The sequence below is a fragment of the Rhinopithecus roxellana genome, chromosome 6, assembly GCF_007565055.1.
Source record: "Rhinopithecus roxellana isolate Shanxi Qingling chromosome 6, ASM756505v1, whole genome shotgun sequence".
Taxonomy (NCBI): domain Eukaryota; kingdom Metazoa; phylum Chordata; class Mammalia; order Primates; family Cercopithecidae; genus Rhinopithecus; species Rhinopithecus roxellana.
This window is the reverse complement of record NC_044554.1, coordinates 93,445,209-93,467,538: the sequence shown is the minus strand read 5'-3', so window position 1 is coordinate 93,467,538 and position 22,330 is coordinate 93,445,209. Positions and strand designations below refer to the sequence as shown.

General features: G+C 36.8%; 1 protein-coding gene across 3 annotated transcripts in view; it reads right to left on the bottom strand.

Moving 5' to 3' along the window:
• SUGCT (succinyl-CoA:glutarate-CoA transferase) overlaps positions 1-22,330 on the bottom strand; it is a 737,208-nt gene that overhangs the window by 598,690 nt on the left and 116,188 nt on the right. For 2 of the 3 annotated variants that reach the window (XM_010364257.1, XM_010364258.1), the window contains exon 8: positions 13,058-13,201. The exons of the other annotated variant lie outside the window; for it this stretch is intronic. In XM_010364257.1, coding sequence (XP_010362559.1) covers positions 13,058-13,201 — 144 coding nt within the window. The remainder of the gene's footprint in view (positions 1-13,057; positions 13,202-22,330) is intronic. 3 annotated transcript variants of the gene reach the window in all.

Genomic DNA, 22,330 nt, shown 5'->3' with positions numbered 1-22,330 from the left:
CATGTAAGGTGACATATTCATAGGTTCTGGGGATAAGGATATGGACATCTTCGGAGACTATTTTCAGTTCACCACAGGTGGTAATACGGAAGGAGGAAAGAGTAGACAGTAGTGGTTAAACATTATTTTTCACTTTCAACATGAGTGGGGAAGGAAGAAAGAAAAGACTGAAATTTCAAAGCATCAGCCCATTCTTCTGTGTTCTAAGACTATTCTAGCCATTACAATAGCTACTGCCCACATGTGGCTATTGAGACTTTGATGGCAATATTCCAAATTAAGATGTGCTGTAAATGTACAACTACATATAATACTTGAAAGACATCATATGAGAAAAAAGTAAAATATCTAATGATTAATTTTAAACAAATTTTACATTTTGAAAGGAAAATATTTTGGACATATTTGGTTGAATAAAATCTATAATCAAAATTAATCTCATCTGTTCCTCTTTATTTTTTTAACAGGGCTAATAGGGAATTTTAAATTACAGATGTGGGGAATAAGCACACTCAAAAAAGATGAAATAAAGTCTTCTGCCATAAAAGCAACAAGAACACTGGCAAAAATTCTCAAAATCAAATTTTTGAAAACTCTGGAAATTAACTAAAGCCTTGCAATAACTGATGAGTTTTTATCCAAGGAAAAAAAAACACCTGAATTTTAATAAGACCAGCAAGCTTTGTGACGTCTTAACTTGCCATATTATCATCCACTTCTACCAGGCTTGAGAACCAACAGCCTCATCAGAAACTAAATACTAGCAGCCTGGCAACCACAAAAGTCAGCAGAATGAGTTTAAAGTTTAGTGGGGGGAAAACCCAGGCTTTCTCTTCTTTTTTTTTTTCAGCTTCACTAATGAATTCTACCAAACAATAAAAGAAAAATTAGTACTAATTCTTCACAAACTCTTCTAAAAGCCAGGAGAGGAGGGAATACTTTTCAACTCTTTCTATGAGGCAAATGTTACTCAGACACCAAAAACTAACAAAAACATCATAAGAAAACTACAGACCATAAAAACCAATATCCCTTATGAATATAAACCTAAGAATCCTCAGCAACATACTAGCATACTGAGTACAGCAATATATACAAAGGATCATACAACTTAACCAACTGAAAATTTTCCAAGGGTTGAAAGATTGGTTCAATATACAAAAATCAATGTCAATTGTTAATCAATCAATAACCAAATAACATATAAATGGGATAAGTGACACAAAACAAATTATCACGTCAGCAGTCACAGAAATAGCATTTGCCAAAATTCAACACTCTTTCATGATAAAAACAGTCAGTAAACTAGGAACTCTTGACCTGTTAAAGAGTATCAAGGAAGGCCAGGCACTATGGCTCATGCCTGTAATCCCAGCACTTTGGAAGGCCAAGATAGGAGGATCACTTGAGCTCAGGAGTTTGAGACCAGCATGGGCAACACAGTGAGGGCCCATCTCTACTAAAATTCAAAAAAATTTAGCTGAGCATGATGGCATATGCCTCTAGTCCCAGATACTCAGGGGGCTGAGGTGGGGGATTGCTTGAGCCTGGGAGTTCAAGACTGCAGTGAGCCATGATCATGCCACTGCATTCCAGCCTGGGTGCCAGACAGAGACCTTGACTTAAAAAAAAAAAAAAAAAAAAGAGTATGACAGAAAAAAACACAGCTAACATCATACATAATGGTGAAAGACTGAAATGTTTTCCCTTGAGATCAAGAACAAGAAAAGGATGTCTGCTCTTGCCACTTCCATTCAACATTGTACTAGAATTCTGTCCAGGGCAATCAGGCAAGAAAAAGAAATACAGTGCACTCAGATTGGAAAGGAAAAAAGCAAAACTATCTTATTTTGCAGATGATGTAATCTCACACAGGAAAAGTCCTACGGAATCCACTAAAATACTCTTAGAACTAAATAATGAGCCCAGCAAGGTTGTAAGATTAAAAAAAATTAAACATATGATCATCATATTAAGTTCTATTGCTCAACGCTGATCACAATAATTCAACTTTAGAGAATATAAACAGCCTATGTAATGCAGCACCTATGCCAAGATCAGCAAACTTATAGCACCCTCCCAGTGTTGCACCTTGGCAGACAAGGATAATAATCACAGCACTCTTTTCCAGAAGTCATGTCAACCTTCTCAATACCACCCTCCAGTCAGGGTCCAAGTGACAGAAAGATTAAAGCTGTCTGCAGTCTTGTGTTGCTTCTACTACCATTCCACCAAAACAGCACTAGTAGTCAACTCCTGCTCTACAGGCTTGGCCCAATGTCCTGCCAAGAAAGTCCCTCTTTCCCAACCAACCAACCAAACAAAAAACAGCCTGTTACTGATTCCTTACTTTGAATGGACCTACTAACTAAAGGACATAGGGTTATTATTTGAAATGTCACACCCAATGTTTATTCTTCACAGGAGTATGAAGAAATGGCCAGATTTAGTACCAATCACAACTGCTAGGAGAAGGCTTTCAGTCAGTCACACCAAACAATAAATGCAAAGGCCTGAAGCAGGAGAAAGCTTGACATGTTCTACAATGTTTAACCACTACTATGTCTACTCTTTCCTCCTTCCCTATTACCACCCGTGGTAGGCTGAAAATAGTCTCCAAAAGATGTCAACGTCCTTATTCCCAGAACCTATGAATATGCCACCTTACATGGTAAGGGGAACATCACAGATGTGATTAAATTAAATATCTTGAGATGGGAGATTATCCTGGATTATCCACGTGGGCCTAATGAAACCACGATGCTTGATGCAGGTGGTTTATTTATCATTTAGCTACAATGATGCCATAATAGTTGGGACCAAAGAGACATGATCTAGTTTACAGACATGGTCCATAAATTAAGATGGGTAAATAGTCACCATTGATTAGCCAATAAACAAGGACATGATGGCAACATTTTATTCTAAATAAAATTCCTGCCCCTCACAAAAAAAAAGAAAAAACAACAAGAAAATAAATAAATAAGTAAATAAAATAAAAAATTCCCTGACCTGAGAAAATGCAAAGATAAAGGTGAAATTAATTAAGTTAGTAACAAAAACAAATTGTTCTAACTCTAAAAGTAGACAATATAGATGATTCCAATATCATTAAACACAGCTTTAGGAATAGTCCATTAAATTCATGATTCTACTAGGTTCTGCAAGGACAAAATCTAAATTCAGGAAATACATGTTAACATCAATAGATCTTTCTATTCCTATTTCTTTTATGTCTTGAACTCAACTATTTTTCTATTGTTTTATAACATTTGAAAGCTCCAAAGTGTTTTTAAGCATCTAATAAGAAAATTAAGTTACATCACCATAAAATATGTCTCCCCATTGTATTCTTTTTTCTTTTGGGGTACCCTCCCACTAGTAATTATCAATTATTGCAAGTTGAAGAACTGACTTTCCTTTTTAGTTCATATCATATAAAAATATGCAATGCCCACGAATATAACTAATGACTTCAGTATACAAAACCAGAGCATGTTCCCAATTCACTTACATTTCACTCAGTTTTCCTCAAGAAGACAACAAACCATATTTTGTATTGAAGTCAATTTGCATTTAACCTAACCAATAGCATTACAGCAACATAAAATGATAGAGTATGAAAAATTCTTTAGAGCTTTCTTTGGAAATAATTTGATTTTTCCTTTTTTGGTTTAACTTCCTAATTACTCATCTTAATAACAAATCCTTTTTTTCAATGTTTTAAATTGATGATTTTTGATTTAATTGAAAATAAAATTATAAATATTGATAGTACATATAATGTTTTGATCTATGAATACATTGTGAGATGATTAAATCAAGCTAGTTAACATACACATCTCCTCATTTTTTTTTTTTTTTTTGGAGATGGAGTCTTGCTCTGTTATATAGGCTGGAGTGCAGTGGTGCAATCTCAGCTCAATGCAACTGCTGTCTCCCGGGTTCAAGCAATTCTCCTGCCTCAGCCTCTAGAGTAGCTGGGATTACAGGTGCCTGCCACAACAACTGGCTAATTTTTGTATTTTTAGTAGAGATGGGGTTTCACCAGGTTGGCCAGGCTAGTCTCGAACTCCTGATCTCAAGTGATCCATCCTCCTCAGCCTCCCAAAGCACTAGGATTACAGGCATAAACCACCATGTCTGTCCTTCATCACCTCGTATATTTGTGTTTTTATGATAAGAACATTTAAGATCTAATATCTTAGGAAATTTAAAGTACACATTATTATTAACTCTAGTCACCTTGCTGTATAATAGATCTCCAGAACTTATTCATCTCATCTAACTGAAACTTTGCCCTCTTTGACCATCACCTCCCGCTGCCCCTACCTCCAACCCCCAGCCCCTGGCAACTACCATTCTAGTATCTGCCTCTATGATTTCAACTTTTTCAGATTCCACATATATACAAGACCATGTGATATTTTTCTTTCTGTGCCTGACTTATATCACTTAGTCCTGCAGGTTCATATGTCTTGTTGCAAATGATAAGATTTTCTTCATTTTTAAGACTAAACCATATTACATTGTGTATATATAACACATTTCTTTATCTATTCATCTGATGATTTACATTTAGATCGATTCCAATGTTGCAGTGAACATGGGAATGCATATATTTATTCAGCATACTGATTTTCTCACCTTTGATATATTCTCAGAAGTGGGATTGTTAGATCATATGGTAGCTCTACTTTTAATTCTTTTAAGGAACCCCCATACTGCTTTCCATAATGGCTATACTAATTTACATTCCCACTAATAGTGTGCAAGTGTTCCTTTTTCTCCACACTCTCGCCAACACTTGTTATTATTCGTCTTGCTGATAATAGCAATTCTAACAAGTTTGAGGTTGTGGTTTTGTTTTGCATTTTTCCTGATAATTCATGGTGTTGGACATTTTTTCAAATACTTGTTGGCCACTTGTATGTCTTGTTTCAAGAAATGTCTGGCCAGGGGTGGTGGCTCACGCCTACAATCCCAGCATTTTGGAAGGCCGAGGCGGGTGGATCACCTGAGGTCAAGAGTTTAAGACCAGCCTGGTCAATATGGTGAAACCCCGTCTCTACCAAAAATACAAAAATTAGCTGGGCGTGGTGTCCCACAGCTATAATCCCAGCTACTTTGGAGCCTGGGGCAGAAGAATTTCTTGAACCCTGGAGGCGGAGGTTGCAGTGAGCTGAGATGGCACCACTGCATACCAGCCTGTGTGACAGAGCAAGACTCCATCTCAAAAAAAAAAAAGAAAGAAAGAAATGTCTATTCAGGTCATTTGCCCAATTTTTAATGGGGTTATTTGTTTTCCTTGCTATTGAACTGTTTGGGTTCTTTATATATTTTGGATAATAACCCCTTATCAGATATATGCTTTGCAAAAATTTTCTCCCATTCTGTAAGTTGTCCCTTCACTCCGTTGATTGTTTCCTTTGCTGTGCAGAAACTGTTTAGTTTGATGCAATCTCATTTGTCTAGTTTTGCTTTCATTGCCTGTGCTTTTTGGGCTCATATCCAAATATCTTCACCAAAAAAAAATGTCAAGAAGCTATTTCCCTATGTTTTATTCTCGTGGTCTAACAGTTTAGGTCTTATGTTTCAGTCTCTAATCCATATTATCTATTTATTTACATTTAGAGACAGGGTCTCGCTCTGTCGCCCAGGCTGGAGTTCAGCGGCACACTCATAATTCTATGTAACCTCTAATTCCTGGACTCAAGCAATTCTCCTACCTCAGCCTCCCAAGTAGGTGGGATTGCAGATGCTCACAACCATGCCCGGGTAATTTTTATATTTTTTTGTACAGACAGGGTCTCATTATTATCGGCCAGGCTGGTCCCAAACTCCTGGCCTCAAGTGATACTCCTGCATGCTGGGATTACAGGCCACTGCACTGGCCCTTTTAAACCATTTTAAGTTGATTTTTGTATATAGTGTAAGATAACGGTCCAATCTTATTCTTCTGCATCTGAATATCCAGTTTTTTTTGTTTATTTGTTTGTTTGTTTGTTTTAGTATTTTTGAGACAGAGTCTAGCTCTGTCACCCAGGCTGGAGTGCACTGGCACAACCTCAGCTCACTGCAACCTCCACGTCCCAGGTTCAAGAGATTCTTCTGCCTCAGTCTCCCAAGTAGCTGGGACTACAGGCACATGCCACCACGCCCGGCAAATTTTTTTATTTTTAGTAGAGATGAGTTTCACTAGGTTGGCCAGGCTGCTCTCAAACTTCTGACCTCAAATGATTCCCCCACCTTAGCCTACCAAAGTGCTGGGATTACATGCATGAGCCACTGCGCCTGGCCAGTCAATTGATCTTTGACAAAGGTGCCACAATACACAATAGGGAAAGTACAGCCTTGCCAATAAATTGTATTGGTAAAACTGGATATTCAGGCTGGGTGGGGTGGCTCGTGCCTGTAATCCCAGCACTCTTGAGGTCAGGAGTTCGAGAACAGCCTGGCCAGCATGGTGAAACCCTATCTCTACTAAAAATATGAAAAGTAGCTGGGCATGGCAGTTCATGCCTACAATCCCAGCTACTTGGGAGGCTGAGGCAGGAGAGTCATTTGAACCTGGGAGGCAGAGGTTGCAGTGAGATTGTGATGCTAAACTGGACAGCCTGGGTGACAGATTGAGACCCTGTCTGCAAAAAACAACAAAAACAAACAAACAAACAAAAAATCAATTGACCGTAACTGTGTGTATTTATTTCTGAGCTTTCTGTGCTGTTCCTTTGGTCTACCTATCTGTCTTTATGCCAACAGCATGCTGTTTTGATTACAATAGCTTTGTATTATATTTTGAAATCAAGAAGTATGACACCTCCAGCTTTGTGTTTTTTACCTGAGACTGCTTTGGATTCATTAACAGAATGAAAGATAAAAATTATATGATTGTCTCAGTGAATACAGAAAAAGCATTTAGCAATATTCAACATCTTCTCATGATAAAAACTTACAATAAATTAGGTATAGAAGGAATGTACCTCAACACAATAAAAACTACATATTACAAGCCCACAGCTAGTATCATAACCCAACTTTCTGCTATAACCTTCTATTTTTCCTTCTCCCTCAAAGGAAGAAAAAACAAAACTCCCTTTGAGGAGTTCTCTTAATTTCCTTAGTCATAGACTGTGCTGCCTCTCTACTTTTTCCTCCTATACTCATGCTTCAACACAATCTCAGCTTTTAGCTCTACTTCCTTCCTGGATACACAACCGCTTTCCTCACAGATTTGTACATTCACAGGCTTTTCTCAAGGAAATTCTTCTAGAGCTGATCTATCAATTAGGCACAGTAGGCACAATGCTTAAGACCCACAATACTTTAGGGATACACAAAAATGTTGCAATTTTCATTTCATTTAAAATCAGAAAAAAAAGAGTGTAATAATAATAAATGCAGAATAATGAATTATCTTCAACGTTATACCAATGCAGTTATAGAATATAATTTTTAATATTTTTATGAAGGAAAGGACCCACAAAGGCAAAAGTTCCCAGGGCCCACAGAAGTCATAATGGGCCCCTTCTTCTAAGTCAGCCTAGTCCCAGATCTCTCCCCAGTCAAAACTCATCCATTCTAGCCTCATAGGCAAGACCTGCAACAGAAGTAACAATATGGGTACTTATGAAAACCTGATCTATTAATCGTGATGGTTACATAACTCACTAAACTTACTAAAATCATTAAGTTGTAATATTTATGATATGTAATATATACCTCAATAAAATTGTTTTTAAAAAGCTATAGAGTTGTTTTTAAAAGCCAGAAACACAGGTATATCTAAGGACACAAAACAATGAATTTTAGATTACTATACTTGTTTGAGATTCAAAAGTTTATCAGTCAAAATGATAAGAATTAAAATTGTATCTACTTGAATGTGTTCATATAATATGATCAATGTACATATGTGAGTAAAGGATAGTGACATCAAAAGTGACAAAACATTCTATATGTGAAAATAATTATGGTGCTAAAAAAACTAACTCATTGTAGTAGTAATTAAGGGAGCCTGGTTGCAATTAAGCACAGGAAGGATATTAAAACTTCCAAAAGATATTTCTGTAAGCCACAACAGAAGAATAGAGCAACAGAATAAGTAGAACCACATCCAAACCCACTTCCTTGTTATTTACCAATATCATCTAAAGAACACTGTTTAGATGCTGATGTTAGTTGTCTTGACAAATTTAAATCATATTCAGACTAAAGACTAAATTCAGACAAATTTAAATCATATTCAGACTAAATCATATTCAGACTAAAAAAAATCAAAAGAATTTTTGAAAAGGGTTAAAAGTTATAGCCTTAAAACTATAAAAAATGTTGTGCCCACTACAAACCACATCCTGGCAATTGTCATGTCTCTACAATGAACTACTTGAAATGGTTTTGTTGTGGCTGAGGCAATCGTTTCTGAGTTAATAATCAGCTACTATTCCAATTGGGTGTAAATTGTCTTTTTTACACTAGATCACTTTTAAGAGGAGTATAACAATTTCATTTTTAGCAACTAACGTTCAATGTTATAATCATTAGTCATTCTATATAATATAATCAAAATGAGTAGAAAAGTGTGTTTTTTACTACTGCATGAAATTGTATTCATTTTCCAGGCAGCTGAAATTAAGTTCAAATGTTATCTGCTTAATGCAGGTGAACATTTATATCCAAAAAAAAGAATACTTTTTTTAATTTAAAAAAAGGTGAAGTTTCCTGTTATGCTTTTTAAAAAGTACCTAGAAATAGCACTCCTTATTTACATAAAGCAGATTTTAACCATGTTGTGGTTGGTTTTTGGATCTAGAATTTATAAGTGTTATCTTAAATTGAAAGACAAATTGAAGTCAGTCAAGGTTTATCTATTATGAAAAGTTATAATAATCATGATAAAATAATTATGTTATTAGTCAACTTTTTAATCTCAGCACATTACTAACATTGAATTATTTTTTCAATAACCGAATAAAATTAATGCTTGTCATCATCATACTTTCTGATTTACAAAGTATTTTTCACATCCTTTATTGCATTAGATCCTAAAAACAACCCTCTACATTAGGAGAGTAAATATTTGTGGATTGCTTCCCCAGCATCCATTCCCCTCTCTTCTGGCCAAAAAATAACCATACCATTCTTTGGAGGAATCACCTGTCCCCCAGTCTCAGCCATACGGTTTGGGTGGAGTTAACCCCATCTCTAGTATCAGGAATCGCTTAAGCCACTCAGTGTGTTCTATCTTTCAGGCCCCATTTATCAGTTTAGGAATGAAACCAGTGAAATTATGTTCTTGCTTTCTGGGATTTCTAGGAAAGGGAACTTCCTTTTTCTCTCATAGGAACTACTGTAAGATTCTGAAACTTTTCGGAATAATACGGCATAAGAATGTAAGATCTGGCTGGATGCAGTGACTCACACCTGTAATACCAGCATGTTGGGAGGCCAAGGCAGGAAGATCCCTTAAGGCCAAGAGTTCGAGACTAGCCTGGACAACACAGTCAGACCCCCCGATCTCTAAAAAAATATATATAATTAGCCAGGCATAATGTCATACGCCTGTAGTCCCAACTACTAGGGAGGCTGAGGAAGGAGGATTGTTTGAGTCCAGGAGTTCGAGGTTGCAGTGAGCTATCATCACACCACTGCATTCCAACCTAGACAAAAGCACGAGACCGTATCTCCTCAAAAAAAAAAAAAAAAAAAAAAAAAAAAAAAAAAAAAAAAAAAAAATGCAAGATCTGAAACCAAAACTGCTACAACCTTAGTTCCACATAAGGAAGGATGGATAAAAGGGAGGGAGAGGGAAGAAGGTCGACAGCATAGAGGAGAAAGGAAAACAGGAAAGTAAAGAAAGACGAGAGAGACAAAGAAGAGAAAAGAGATGCCCAAGCTAGAGAAGGGCACATGAGAAGAAAGGGAGGACAGAGACAAGAAATAAAGCAGAGGCAAACAGAGAAAAACAGAGCTCAGGATGCAGTGAATCCAGAGAGTGAAAAAGTTCTTGCCACGCATTGCCTTGCACTTCAGGTAAGCTGTGGAATAAATTATCTGTTACAACTGCCTTTTGAAGTTCTCTAACCACTACTCACAGTCCAGAAGCTATTCTGAATGGGGCAGCTGTAGCAAGTCTATGAAGAGACATATTCTTTGCCTTAAAAGACCACCACCTATTAGAATTCACAGATAAAGAAACAGAACTCTTGCTCAGCACAGTGGCTCTGGCTGGGTGCAGTGGCTCACACCTATAATCCCAGCACTTTGGGAAGCCAAGGCAGGTGACGAGGTCAGGAGTTCAAGACCAGCCTGGCCAACATGGTGAAACCCCATCTTTACCAAAAAAAAAAAAAAAATTAGCCAGGAGTTTTGACACGCGCCTGTAGTCCCCATTACTCAGGAGGCTAAGGCACAAGAAGCACTTGAACCTGGGAGTCGTAGGTTGCAGTGAGCTGAGGTCACATCACTGCACTCCAGCTTAGGTTACAGAAAAAGAAAAAAAGAAAGATAGTTAATGTGACTGAAATACACTAATTTTAGCAATCTGAGTTAACTGTAGTACAACAGGCCAAATCACTGCTACTGTGTTTGCCAAAAACAAATAATCTCATCATTAGCTGTTTATTGAGTACTTATCGTAATTCTAATGGTTTACCATCTTTTCTCATCTTCCCTGGCAAACCTAAGGGTTACGAGACATTCCCATTGGTAACAGTAGTTCTCACATTGATCTCAAAGAATTGGAAAAACCAATCTTTGACAAAGGTTGGGCTGGGCATTGAAGATACCATTGTAAGCAAAAACATTGTCCCAACCGTCATAGAATTTACAGTCTCAGGGAGAAACATGGACAATAAAAATAGACACAGACACGCACACACATATACACACCCCAAAAATGATTGACTATATACCTGTATGTATATGCATGAGTTTGCCCTCACTGTGCCCTCACTTTGAAGAGGCCCTGTGGTGATTCCACCTTCCCCACCCTTACTCCCAGGGAAATACACACCTTCACATGGTGAACCACTAGTTAGATGCTAGAAGCGAATTAAACTCTACAATACTCATCTAAACAATACAATACTCTTTACACATTAGAGTAAAGCAGTCTAGTTAAAAATTAGGAGACTTAAGTAGAGTCCCAACTCCATGACCTGCTACATAATCTGTGAGTCCTGGTGTAAATAAAAACTGTAGGGCCTCCTGTGGAAGTTATTAACAAATTCAAGATAGTGACAGCAGAACATTGAACTAAGCTCAGGGCTACCCATGACTGCACAGGTTACACACCCATGAAACCTTCATGGCTTCCAAACTTATTGGATGTGCAACTTTTATTCAGTTGCTTACCCTACCTCAGGTTCCTTACAGCTTAGAATTAGGGGAAGAAAAGACTTTCTAAAAGACCCTCCCATAACTAACATCTGTAGTTCTTTATTAATTAGTGAAACCATTCATTTGAACGGAGTTCTTTCACCTTTTTATAGAAACATTAAAATTCTGACTGTGACTCGAAGCTACTGTTATGTAAAAACCCATACGTCGTATTTCATTTTCAACTATATTGATGTTTTTTATTTCTATATACCTCCTTAATTTTGCCTAAGAGGAAAAAATATCCAAAGCAGTGTTCCAAGTTTACTATTTTCCCATGTATGCCTTTTAAATCTGAAATTCCCAACTGGGGTCTCTATGTCTAGAAAGTAGTTTTTCCCACAGTAAAATGTCTCCATGCACAAATCAGATATTTTCTTTTTCTATCACGGAAAAATTATCTATTCAGAATCAACTTCCACATATGGTACAGCATCTGGGTCTGATCCAGTGAAAAGAAGGCAAAATGTCATTTTCACAGTGAGTTAACCCTTTTATTCCCCTAGTTTAGTATTTAGCACAACATAACTGATAAGTATGGAAACCAGGAATTCTTTATCTAGGGTCTATAAACAGATTTCTGGGAGTTCATCAACTCGAGTGAAAAAAAAAGTATATCTTTATTTTCATCAACCTCTAACTAAAATTTAGCATTTTCTTCTATTATAAATGTAGGTGACAAACCACAAGAGTATTAGTGGTACCTATGACTTGATCACAAATAAATATTATCATATTACAATTGTATCATATTACAATTACTACAGATACCATGAAATACCATTTATCCTCAACACAACTTCAAAATTGTAATAGTGTTATATCCACTATTAGATATTGTGGCTTAATGTGTCAGAAAATATTATATTTTTAATAATGGAAAATTGATTTTTCCATTGAATATATTTCAATATAACTGGCTTCTTTTGCAATCCTAAGTACCTCATTTTATGTGTTCAAAAACACAATTGCAAGGAAAAGTCCAGACTTCACCAGACTACCAAAGGGGTTCATGGCACATAAAAGGTGAAGAAACAAGTCAAAAGAAGTTATAGGGTACATATGAAGCAACTATATCTCTTGTCTTACAAGAAGCAACAGACACATTCTAGTAAAAACAGCCTGGAAAACTTGAGTTCAACAATGATGTTTACATTACAACAAAATCTTCATGGTCCGTGTATTTTAATATGAAAACAAGTACATGAGCCAGGCACAGTGGCTCATGCCTGTAATCCCAGCACTTTGGGAGGCCAAGGTGGGCGAATCACATGAGGTCAGGAGTTCGAGACCAGCCTGACCAACATGGAGAAACCCCATCTCTACTAAAAATATGAAATTAGCTGAGCATGGTGGCACATGCCTGTAACCCCAGCTACTCAGGAGGCTGAGGCAGGAGAACTGTTTGAACCCAGGAGGTGGAGGTTGCAATGAGCCAAGATCGCACCATTGCACTCCAGCCTGGGCAACAAGAGCGAAATTCCATCAAAAAGAAAGAAAGAAAGACAGAAAGAGAGAGAGAGAGAGAGAGAAAGTACATCAAAACAAAACAGTTTTTGTTGTTGTTGTGTTGGTTTTTGTATTGTTTTTGTACATGTGACCACAGAATTTGATCTGAAAAGGTATAACCCAGACACAGTTTTTATAACATTATCTGAAATGTTATTTGGACTGTTACCTGGGATGACAGTAGGTTACAATCAATGAACAGTCCTTTCCCGGTTTTGTATTTTTGTATCAATCCAGCCATAATAGCTCCATATGCATACAGGCCAGTGGCAAGATCAGTCATGGCTACTCCTGGGCGAACTGGATCTCCATCCTGATTTGAAGGTTGGGTTGAGAAAGAAGAAATAATTAAACATTAAAAGAATTATATGATTTCTCAAATCTTCTAATGTGAAATAGAAAAAAAAATTGTCTATGAAATGTGCAGACACATACACACAAAAAAGTTAATAAAACAAATTGCTATTATGAGTATCTGTTGGTAATAGGAAAATATTTATATTTACTATATAATTCTCAGTGTATTTCTCTCCCCCATGCCTACTAACCTAACTAAACCAAACTAAAACTAAAAGATTTTTTAGAAACCGATCTGATGTTTCAAATGTTTTAAATTCTTTCTTGATATATTTTATCTTGTTTATACTAAAAGAAATTAATTGAATTTAAATGGATTAATTTATTGGGGAGAAAGAGTTAAAGCAGTGTTCTTCTCCTCTCTCACACACACACAAAAAAAAGAAAGTAAAAAATCTGGTCAAACCTCCTTATAAGCATGCCAATAGCTGGCAAAAATACTAACAGTGTTTGCATAATAATTTTAAAAAAGACTACTTACCCATAAAAAGCTTTTAGCAGACTGCCCCTGGATTAGGATTACTATGATAAACAAACTGAGAATCTACAGATTTATGGGACATGGAGCACGGGGCACAGGACATCAGCTTTGCAACTATCTGGGTATAAAATGGAGATGTTTCACAGCCTGTAACACTCTCTGCTAATAATTCATATATTTCATTAAGGACCTCATCTACTGCTCTGGGACGCAGAGTTTTGTCTATTGCAGTAAGAAAGGATCTGGGGGCCTCTCTCAATGTCCTGGACCCGTCTCTGCTTTTCCTGAGCCTTTTGATTGCTTGTATTCTTGAAATTATAAGGAAAGCTTAACATTGATTAACATCTCCACTTCACGTCAGTCTGATTTGACAATCCAATTCTTGGCCCATATGTAAACATGCCAGAACAGTACTTGACACAAAATAAAAATCACCTATCAAAATTATCATCAACATTGTTATTAATCATTGATATATCAGACAGTTTCTACTTGTCACTACCTTTAATTCTGATAAGCCTTAAATGGCACAGAACACCTAAAAAAACTCACATTTCACATTTCATCTGGTTGATGCAGTCATTCAATTACCTCCTTATTAATTAATTCTAGCTTCTGTTCAGTCATTTTCAGAAGTTAATTTGTCCTTTTTTTGTAGCCCATCATAAACTATGTTAATGGTTTTGAAAAGTACTGTTTTGCAAAATTATGTTTAAAGCAAGTAACTGAGACTGTAGAGTAGCTAAACTTATTTTTTCCCTGCTTTTCAATACAATTTCAAGGACGATATTACCATGAAACTTGGAAATGTCTGGCAATTTACTATTATTATTATTGTCAAAAATTGTAATGTAATGCCTTAAATCAATATATTTAAATTAACTTTGTCATTAGAATTTAAAATTATTTAATGTCTTCAAAGCTAAAGACAAGTTCAAAGTTACATAGACCCTTGAACAACAAAGTTCTGAACTGCCTGGATCCACTTATACGTGGATTTTTTTTTTTTTTTTTCAATAAAAGCTACACTAAAGGCTGGGCACAGTGGCTCACACCTGTAATCTCATCACTTTGGGAGGCCACGGTGGGTGGATCGCCTGAGGTCAGGAGTTCGAGACCAACCTGTCCAATACAGTGAAACCCCATTTCTACTGAAAATACAAAAATTAGCCAGGTGTGGTGGCACATACATGTAATCCCAGCTACTCACGAGGCTGAGGCAGGAGAATTGCTTGAACCCGTGAGGCGGAGGCTGCAGTGAGCTGATATCGTACCACTGCACTCCAGCATGGGTAACAGAGCGAGACTCCACCTCAAAAAAAAAAAAATAATAATACTACCATATGACCCAGCAATTCCACAACTGAGTAGATATCCAAGAAAGAAGAAAATCAATAACAAAGAGATAAGTGCATTCCCATGTTTATTGCAGCACTACTGACAAGAGCAGAAATATGGAATCAACCCAAGTGTCCATCAATGGATGAATGGATAAAGAAAATGTGTTCATGTACAGTGGCTCATGCCTATAAATCCCAATACTTTGGAGGCCAAGCAGGAGGATCACTTGAGGCCACGAGTTCAAGATCAGCCTGGGTGACAGAGTAAGATGCTGTCTCTACCAAAAAACACAAAAATTAGTTGGGCATGGTGACACACACTTCTAGTACCAGCTACTTGGGAGTCTGAGGTGCAAAGATCACTTGAGTGCAGGAGTTCCAGGCTGGAATGAGCTATGATCGTGCCACTGCACTCCAGTCTGGGCAAAAGACTGAGACCCTGTTTCAAAAACAACTGCAATGAGATAGATAGATAGATAGATAGATAGATAGATAGATAGATAGAGATAGATATACATATAGAGAGAGGAATATTATTCAGCCACAAAAAATTAGCTGGGCAAAGAATAAATTCCTGTCATTTGCAACAATACGGATGTAACTGGAGGACATTATGTTAGGTGAAAGAAGCCAAGCACAGAAAGACAAATATCACATATTCTGACTCAGATGTGGAAGCTAACAAAGTAGATCTCATGAAGATAGAGAGCAGACTGGTGGTTACTAGAGACTGGGAAGGGTAGGGGGAGGAGAGATGAAGAGAGGTTGATTAGTGGGTACAAACATACACTTAGATGGAAGAAATAAGAATTGTTATTCAGTAGATCAGTAGGGTGACTATAGCTAACATCAAAAGGCTGTACATTTCAAAATAGTTCACAGGGAATAATTTGAATGTTCCTAGAATAGAGAAATGGTAACTATTTAAGGTGATGATGGGTGTATCAACAGCCCTGATCTGATTATATTAATGTATGGAATGATCACATGAACCCTGAAAACATGTACACCTACTATATATCGATTTTTTAAAAAGCTAAAAAAAAAAATGAAGCTTCTCAACCTGATAAAGGGCATCTATTAAAAAATCATAACCCAGATCACACTTGAAGGTAAAGAACTGAATGCTTTCCCCTAAAATCAAGAACAAGATAAGAGGCCAGGCACGATGGCTCATTCCTGTAATCCCACACTTTGGGAGACTGAAGGGAAGATCACTTAAGCTCAGGAGTTAAAGCCCAGACTGCACAACATAGTGAGACCCCCACCTATATATTTTACAAAAGAAAAAAATTTTTTAACTAATTACTTTTTTAATAGAATAAGTCAAGGATGTCCACTCTAACCGCTTCAATTCAACATTACACTGGAGGTTTTAGCCAGTGCAGTTAGGGTACAAAAAGAAATAAAATGAATTTAGATTGCAAAGAAAGAAGTAAAACTATCTCAATTTGCAGATGACCCAGTCTTATGTATCAAAAGTCCTAAGGAATCCACTAAAAAACTCTTAGAACTAGTAATCGAGTTAAGCAAGATTGCAAGATAAAAGCCAATATACAAACATCAGCTGTATTCTGTACAGTAGCAATAAACAAACAAAAAATGAAATAAAACAATTCAATTTATAATAGAATCAAAAGAATAAAACACTTAGAAATAAATTTAACAAAAGAAGTACAAATTTATACTTTTAAAATAATAAAATATTGTTGAAAGAAATTAAGACAAAAATAAACCAAAAGTCATGGAGCAGAAGATTTAATATTGTTAATATGGCAATGCTTCCCAAACTCCTCTGCATGTTCAAGGCAATTCTACCTACCAAAATCCCAGACGCCTTTTTTGCAGAAATAAAATCTGATCCTAAAAATTCATATGGAAATACCATAAACAAAGAATAGCCAATCTAGAAAAAGACAAAGTTAGAGGACTCACAACTTCTAATTTCAAAACTTATTACAAAGCTACTATAATAAAGGCAGCACGGTACTGTTGGAAGGCAGACATATAAACAATAAAAATTCTCACATTTACATCCAATTACTTTTTGACAAGCATGCCAACACAATTCAGTTGTAAGAGTCTTTACAAAAAACGGTGAAAATAATAAAGTTGGATCCCCCTCCTTGTAGTACATACAAAAATTGACTCTAAATGGATCAAAAATTGAAACATAAGAGCTACAACTATGTAACAGCAGAAAATATACACGTAAATCTTTATGATCTTGGATTTGGCAATAATTCTTTGATATGACATCAAAAACAGTAGCAACAAAAGAAAAAATAGATAAATAGGACATAATTGAAATTAAAACCATGTGTTTCAAAGGACACTACCAAGAAAGTGAAATTATGTACTTGATAAGAAATTTGTACAGAATTTCCTCTTTTTTTTTTTTTTTTTTTTTTTTTTTTTGAGAAAGAGTCTTGCTCCCTCACCCAGGCCAAAATCCAATGGTGTAATCTCAGCTCACTGCAACTTCCACCTCCTGGGCTCATGCAAGTCTCCTATCTCAGCCTCCCATGTAACGGGGACCACAGGCACACACCACCACAACCAGCTAATTTTTGTAGAGACAAGGTCTCGCCACATTGCCCAAGCTGGTCTTTAACTCCTGGACTCAAGCGATCCACTGGCCTGGGCCTCCCAAAGTGCTGGGATTAAAAGCATGAGCGATCACACCCAGCCTAGAATTTTTAAAGAACACTTACAATGCAAAAATAACAAGAAAAGTGACCTAATTTAAATATGGGCAAAAGATCTCAATAGACATTTCTCCAAAGAAAATATACCAATGGTCACTAAACACATGTAAAGATGCTTAACATCATTAGACACCAGAGAAATGCAAATGAAAACACAATGAGTTTACAACTCAACAATAAAAAGACAAATAATCCATTTTTTTTAAATGGGTAGGTCAGGTGCAATGGTTCACACCTGTAATCCCAGCACTTTGGGAGGCCAAAACCAGAAGATTCCTAGAGCTCAGGAGTTTGAAACCAGCCTAGGCAAAAAAAGCAAGTCTCCGTCTCTACAATAAATACAAAAATTAGCCAGACACAGTGGTACACACCTGTGGTCCCAGCTACTAGGGACACTGAGGCAAAAGGATTGCTTGAACCCGGGAGGTGGATGTTGCACTGAGCTGAGATTCCACTACTGCACTCCAGCCTGGGTAACAGAGCAAGACTCTGTCTCAAAAAAAAAAAAAACACATAAAAAACTAAAAATTGAAGTTAAATGGGCAGAGGTTTTAAGGACACATTTCTCCAAAGAACATAGATACAAAATGATGAATGGGCACATGAAAAGACATTCAACATCATTAGTTGTCAGAGAAATGTAAATTAAAACCACAATGAAATACTACTTCACAGTCACAAGTATGACTATATGACTACCATAAAAAAAGAGAGATAGTAACAGTGTCAACAAGGATGTGAAGAACTGGAGCCATCATGTACTGTTGGTGGGACTGTGAAATGTGGTAGTCACTATGATAAACAGTCTGGCAGTTCCTCAAAAAGTTAAATATAGAGTTGCCATATGACCCAGCGATTTCACTAGTAGGTATATACCCAAGAAAATGAAAGCATGGGCCTGGAGCATTGGCTCATGCCTGTAATCCCAGCACTTTGGGAGGCTGAGGCAGGTGGATCACGAGGTCAGGAGTTGGAGACCAGTCTGGCCAACATGGTGAAACTCCATCTCCCTTAAAATTACAAAAATTAGCCGGGTGTGGTGGCGCATACCTGTAATCCCAACTACTCAGGAGGCTGAGGCTTGAACCTGGGAGACGGAGGTTGCAGTGGGCCAAGACTGCACCACTGCACTCCAACCTAGGGGACAGAGCAAGACTCTAACTTGGGTAAAAAAAAAAAAAAAATTAAAGCATGTGTCCTCACAAAAAGCTTAGACACAAATTTTTATAGCAGCATTATTCACAATAGCCTAAGAATAGAAATAACCCAAATGTCCATCAAATGATAACAGATAAATAAAGTGTGGACTAGCCACACGGTGAGATATTTTAGGCAACAAAAAAGAAATAAACTATTATACTAATACACGAAAGCACTTTAACAAATATTATGCTAAATGAGAGAACGCAGTCACAAAAGGCTGCATATTATATAATTCCATTTATGTAAACTATCTAGAACAGACAAATCCATAGAGACAGAAAGTAGATTAGCCAGAGGCTGGGAGGAGGCAGGAATAGGGAATGACCACAAATACGTAAAAGGTTTCTTTATTGGGTGATGAAAATGTTCTAAAATTGACCATAGTAAGGTTGCAAAACCTGTGAAGTATACCAAAAGCCACTGAATTGTATGCTTTAAATGGGTGAGTTGTATAGTATATGAATTATATCTCCATAAAGCTGTTATATTTTTAAACTCCATAATTCCGATAATTAAATGAAGCAGAAAAAATAAAGTTTAAAAAAAATCTTTAAAGGCCTGCTTAAAATCATGTATTTAGTAAAAATTCTAGAAGTTTTCTTTCATTCAAGGCTATTGTTTTATTTCACTTATTTATTTCAATGAAGTTTTATTTCATTAAGGGTAACAATAACTAAAGAAGGGGTACCATTCACTCCTTAGTACAATTCTGAGGTGGCTATGCTCATACTGTGAAAATATCTTATAAATATATTCCTGTCATTGAAAAGTTGTCAAAACGCCAGAGAAATAAGGAAGTAAAAATAAATTACCATTTAGTGAGTAGAAATCCCCACAGAGAACAACACTGTGGCTGTGAAGTGCCTAAGTATTCCCAGGTGCAATAAGACAAAATCAGAGAATAAGCTGTGTATCTACAAGGTACAACCCCCTTCCACATCTGGAACTCCACAGAGCCCTGCTGCTACGACAGTACAAAACAACATCTCCCTTCTCCTTAACTCTGGGATGAATGGGGTGGTATTGTCTCTATCATGGGTAAAGGGATTCGTTACTCAAAATCTTTAGTAAAAATATATTGAAAAAAATAGGTAATTAACAAACTTTTTTAAGCAATATGCCTGAGAATCTCACCATAATTTATTAGAAGTGGACTTAAACTCATATATAGACTTTTAAAAATCAAGTAATATTTTATTTTGTTAAATTATAGTTCTAGAAATTGATAGTACAATTTTTATTTTGTTCATGGTCTCTTAGAAACAGCTTTAAATGTATTTAGCTCTTTCAATGAATTAATGTAACCCTTTTGTCAGAGAGATTTATGATAATTTTCCTGTAAAAGTAACAGATATGCCTGTCATCAATAAAGACAAGAAAGGGAAGAGTATCTAGTTAACACTTCAGACATACAATTATAGTGGGAGGACAAAGTATTAAATAAAAATATTAAAAGTCTTCTGACTATTCACTTTCCATATGTATTCATGTATTTCTCTGTTTTCACTGTTCCCAATGTTATTTTCTTTTCTTCTTCTTCTTTTTTTTTTTTTTTTTTTTTTTTAGATGGAGTCTTGCTCTGTCTCCCAGACTGGAGTGCAGTAACACGATCTTGGCTCCCTGCAACCTCCACCTCCTAGGTTCAAGCAATTCTTCTGCATCAGCCTCCTGAGTAGCTGGGACTACAGATGCATGCCACCATGCCTGGCTAATTTTTGTATTTTTAGTAGAGATGGGTTTTCGCCATATCAGCCAGGCTGGTCTCAAACTCCTGACCTCGTGATCTGACCACCTTGGCCTCCCAAAGTGCTGGGATTACAGGCATGAGTCATCACGCCCAGCCCCGAATGGGTTATTTTCTTATACTCTGTCATCCCCCACTCATTCATGTATTCAAAAACTCACTAAAAGTAGAAGTTGACCAATAGTGGAAAAACCAGTCAAATGTGATAAGGCACAGTTTAGATAAAAGAATTGTATCAGTGATAATTTCTTAGTTTTGATCATAGCTCTACAGTTTTGAAAACATTAACATTAAAGGAAATGGGGTGAAGAATATAGGCACTCTATTATTTGTGCAATTTTTTTGATAGGTATAAAACTATTTCAGGCCAGGCGCAGTGCTCATGCTTGTAATCCCAGCACTTTGGGAGGCTGAGGTGGGTGGATCACCTGAGGTTGGGAGTTCGAGACCAGCTTGACCAACATGGAGAAACTCCGTCTCTACTAAAAGTACAAAATTAGCTGGGCATGGTGGCAAGTGCCTGTAATCCCAGCTACTCAGGAGGCTGAAGCAGGAGAATCACTTGAATCCAGGAGGTGGAGGTTGCAGTGAGCCAAGATCATGCCATTGCACTCCAGCCTGGGAAACAAGAGCAAAACTCCACCTTAAAAAAAGAAAAAAAGAAAAAAAGAAACTATTTCAAAATTAAAAAGTCAAAAAGTAAAACCTGAAATTCCTTCTTTAAAAAATGATAATTTTGAAATGGCAGAAATGGTTTAGTGGGTTTTTTTTATTTATTTATTTATTTGTTTGTTTGTTTTGATTATGCAATCTGGAGATTAAGGGGGAAAACCACACCACTACCTGTGAAGGTTTTTGTTTTTTGTGTTTTGTGTTGTTTTTTGTTTTTTTTTGGCGGGGGGGGTCAGAATCTTGCTCTGTTGCCCAAGCTGCAGTGCAGGGGCATGATCTCAGCTCATTGTAGCCTCCACCTCCTAGGTTCAAGCGACTCTCTTGCCTCAGTCTCGCAAGTATCTGGGATTACAGGTACATGCCACCACGCCCTGCTAATTTTTATATTTTTAGTGGAGACGGAGTTTCATCATGTTGGCCTGGTCTCAAACTCACGGTTTCAAGTGATCCAGCCATCTTGCCCTCCCAAAGTGTTGGGATACCAGATGTGAGCCACCATGCTTGGCCCGTCTCAGCTTCCCAAAGTGGTGGCATTACAGGCCTGAGTCACTGCTCCCAGCCAAAGGTTTTTTTGTTGTTGTTGTTTCCTTTACATCCCGATCTCTTAAATTACAAAATTAAATATTTTAAAAAATTACTTTCACACACAATTTAAGAATTTTTTAACATTTTTATTAATTTCTCTATGCTCTTCTCACTACATTCAGAACTTGTCTAATGAAATAGGGAAAGAAAAAGGAAAGAAATGAGAGAAAGAAGAAAAGAAGGAGGGGGGAGGGAGGAACAGCATGAAAAAAAATCATGTGTTTTTCTAAGTTTCTAAAATCTTGTTTTGTTAAAAAGTACATCGAAGCTGTAAATCAATTTGGGCATATGTTCAATAAAGAAGCATGAATTTGAAAAGTCGCCAAGCATTTTTCTCTTGTTACATTACTGA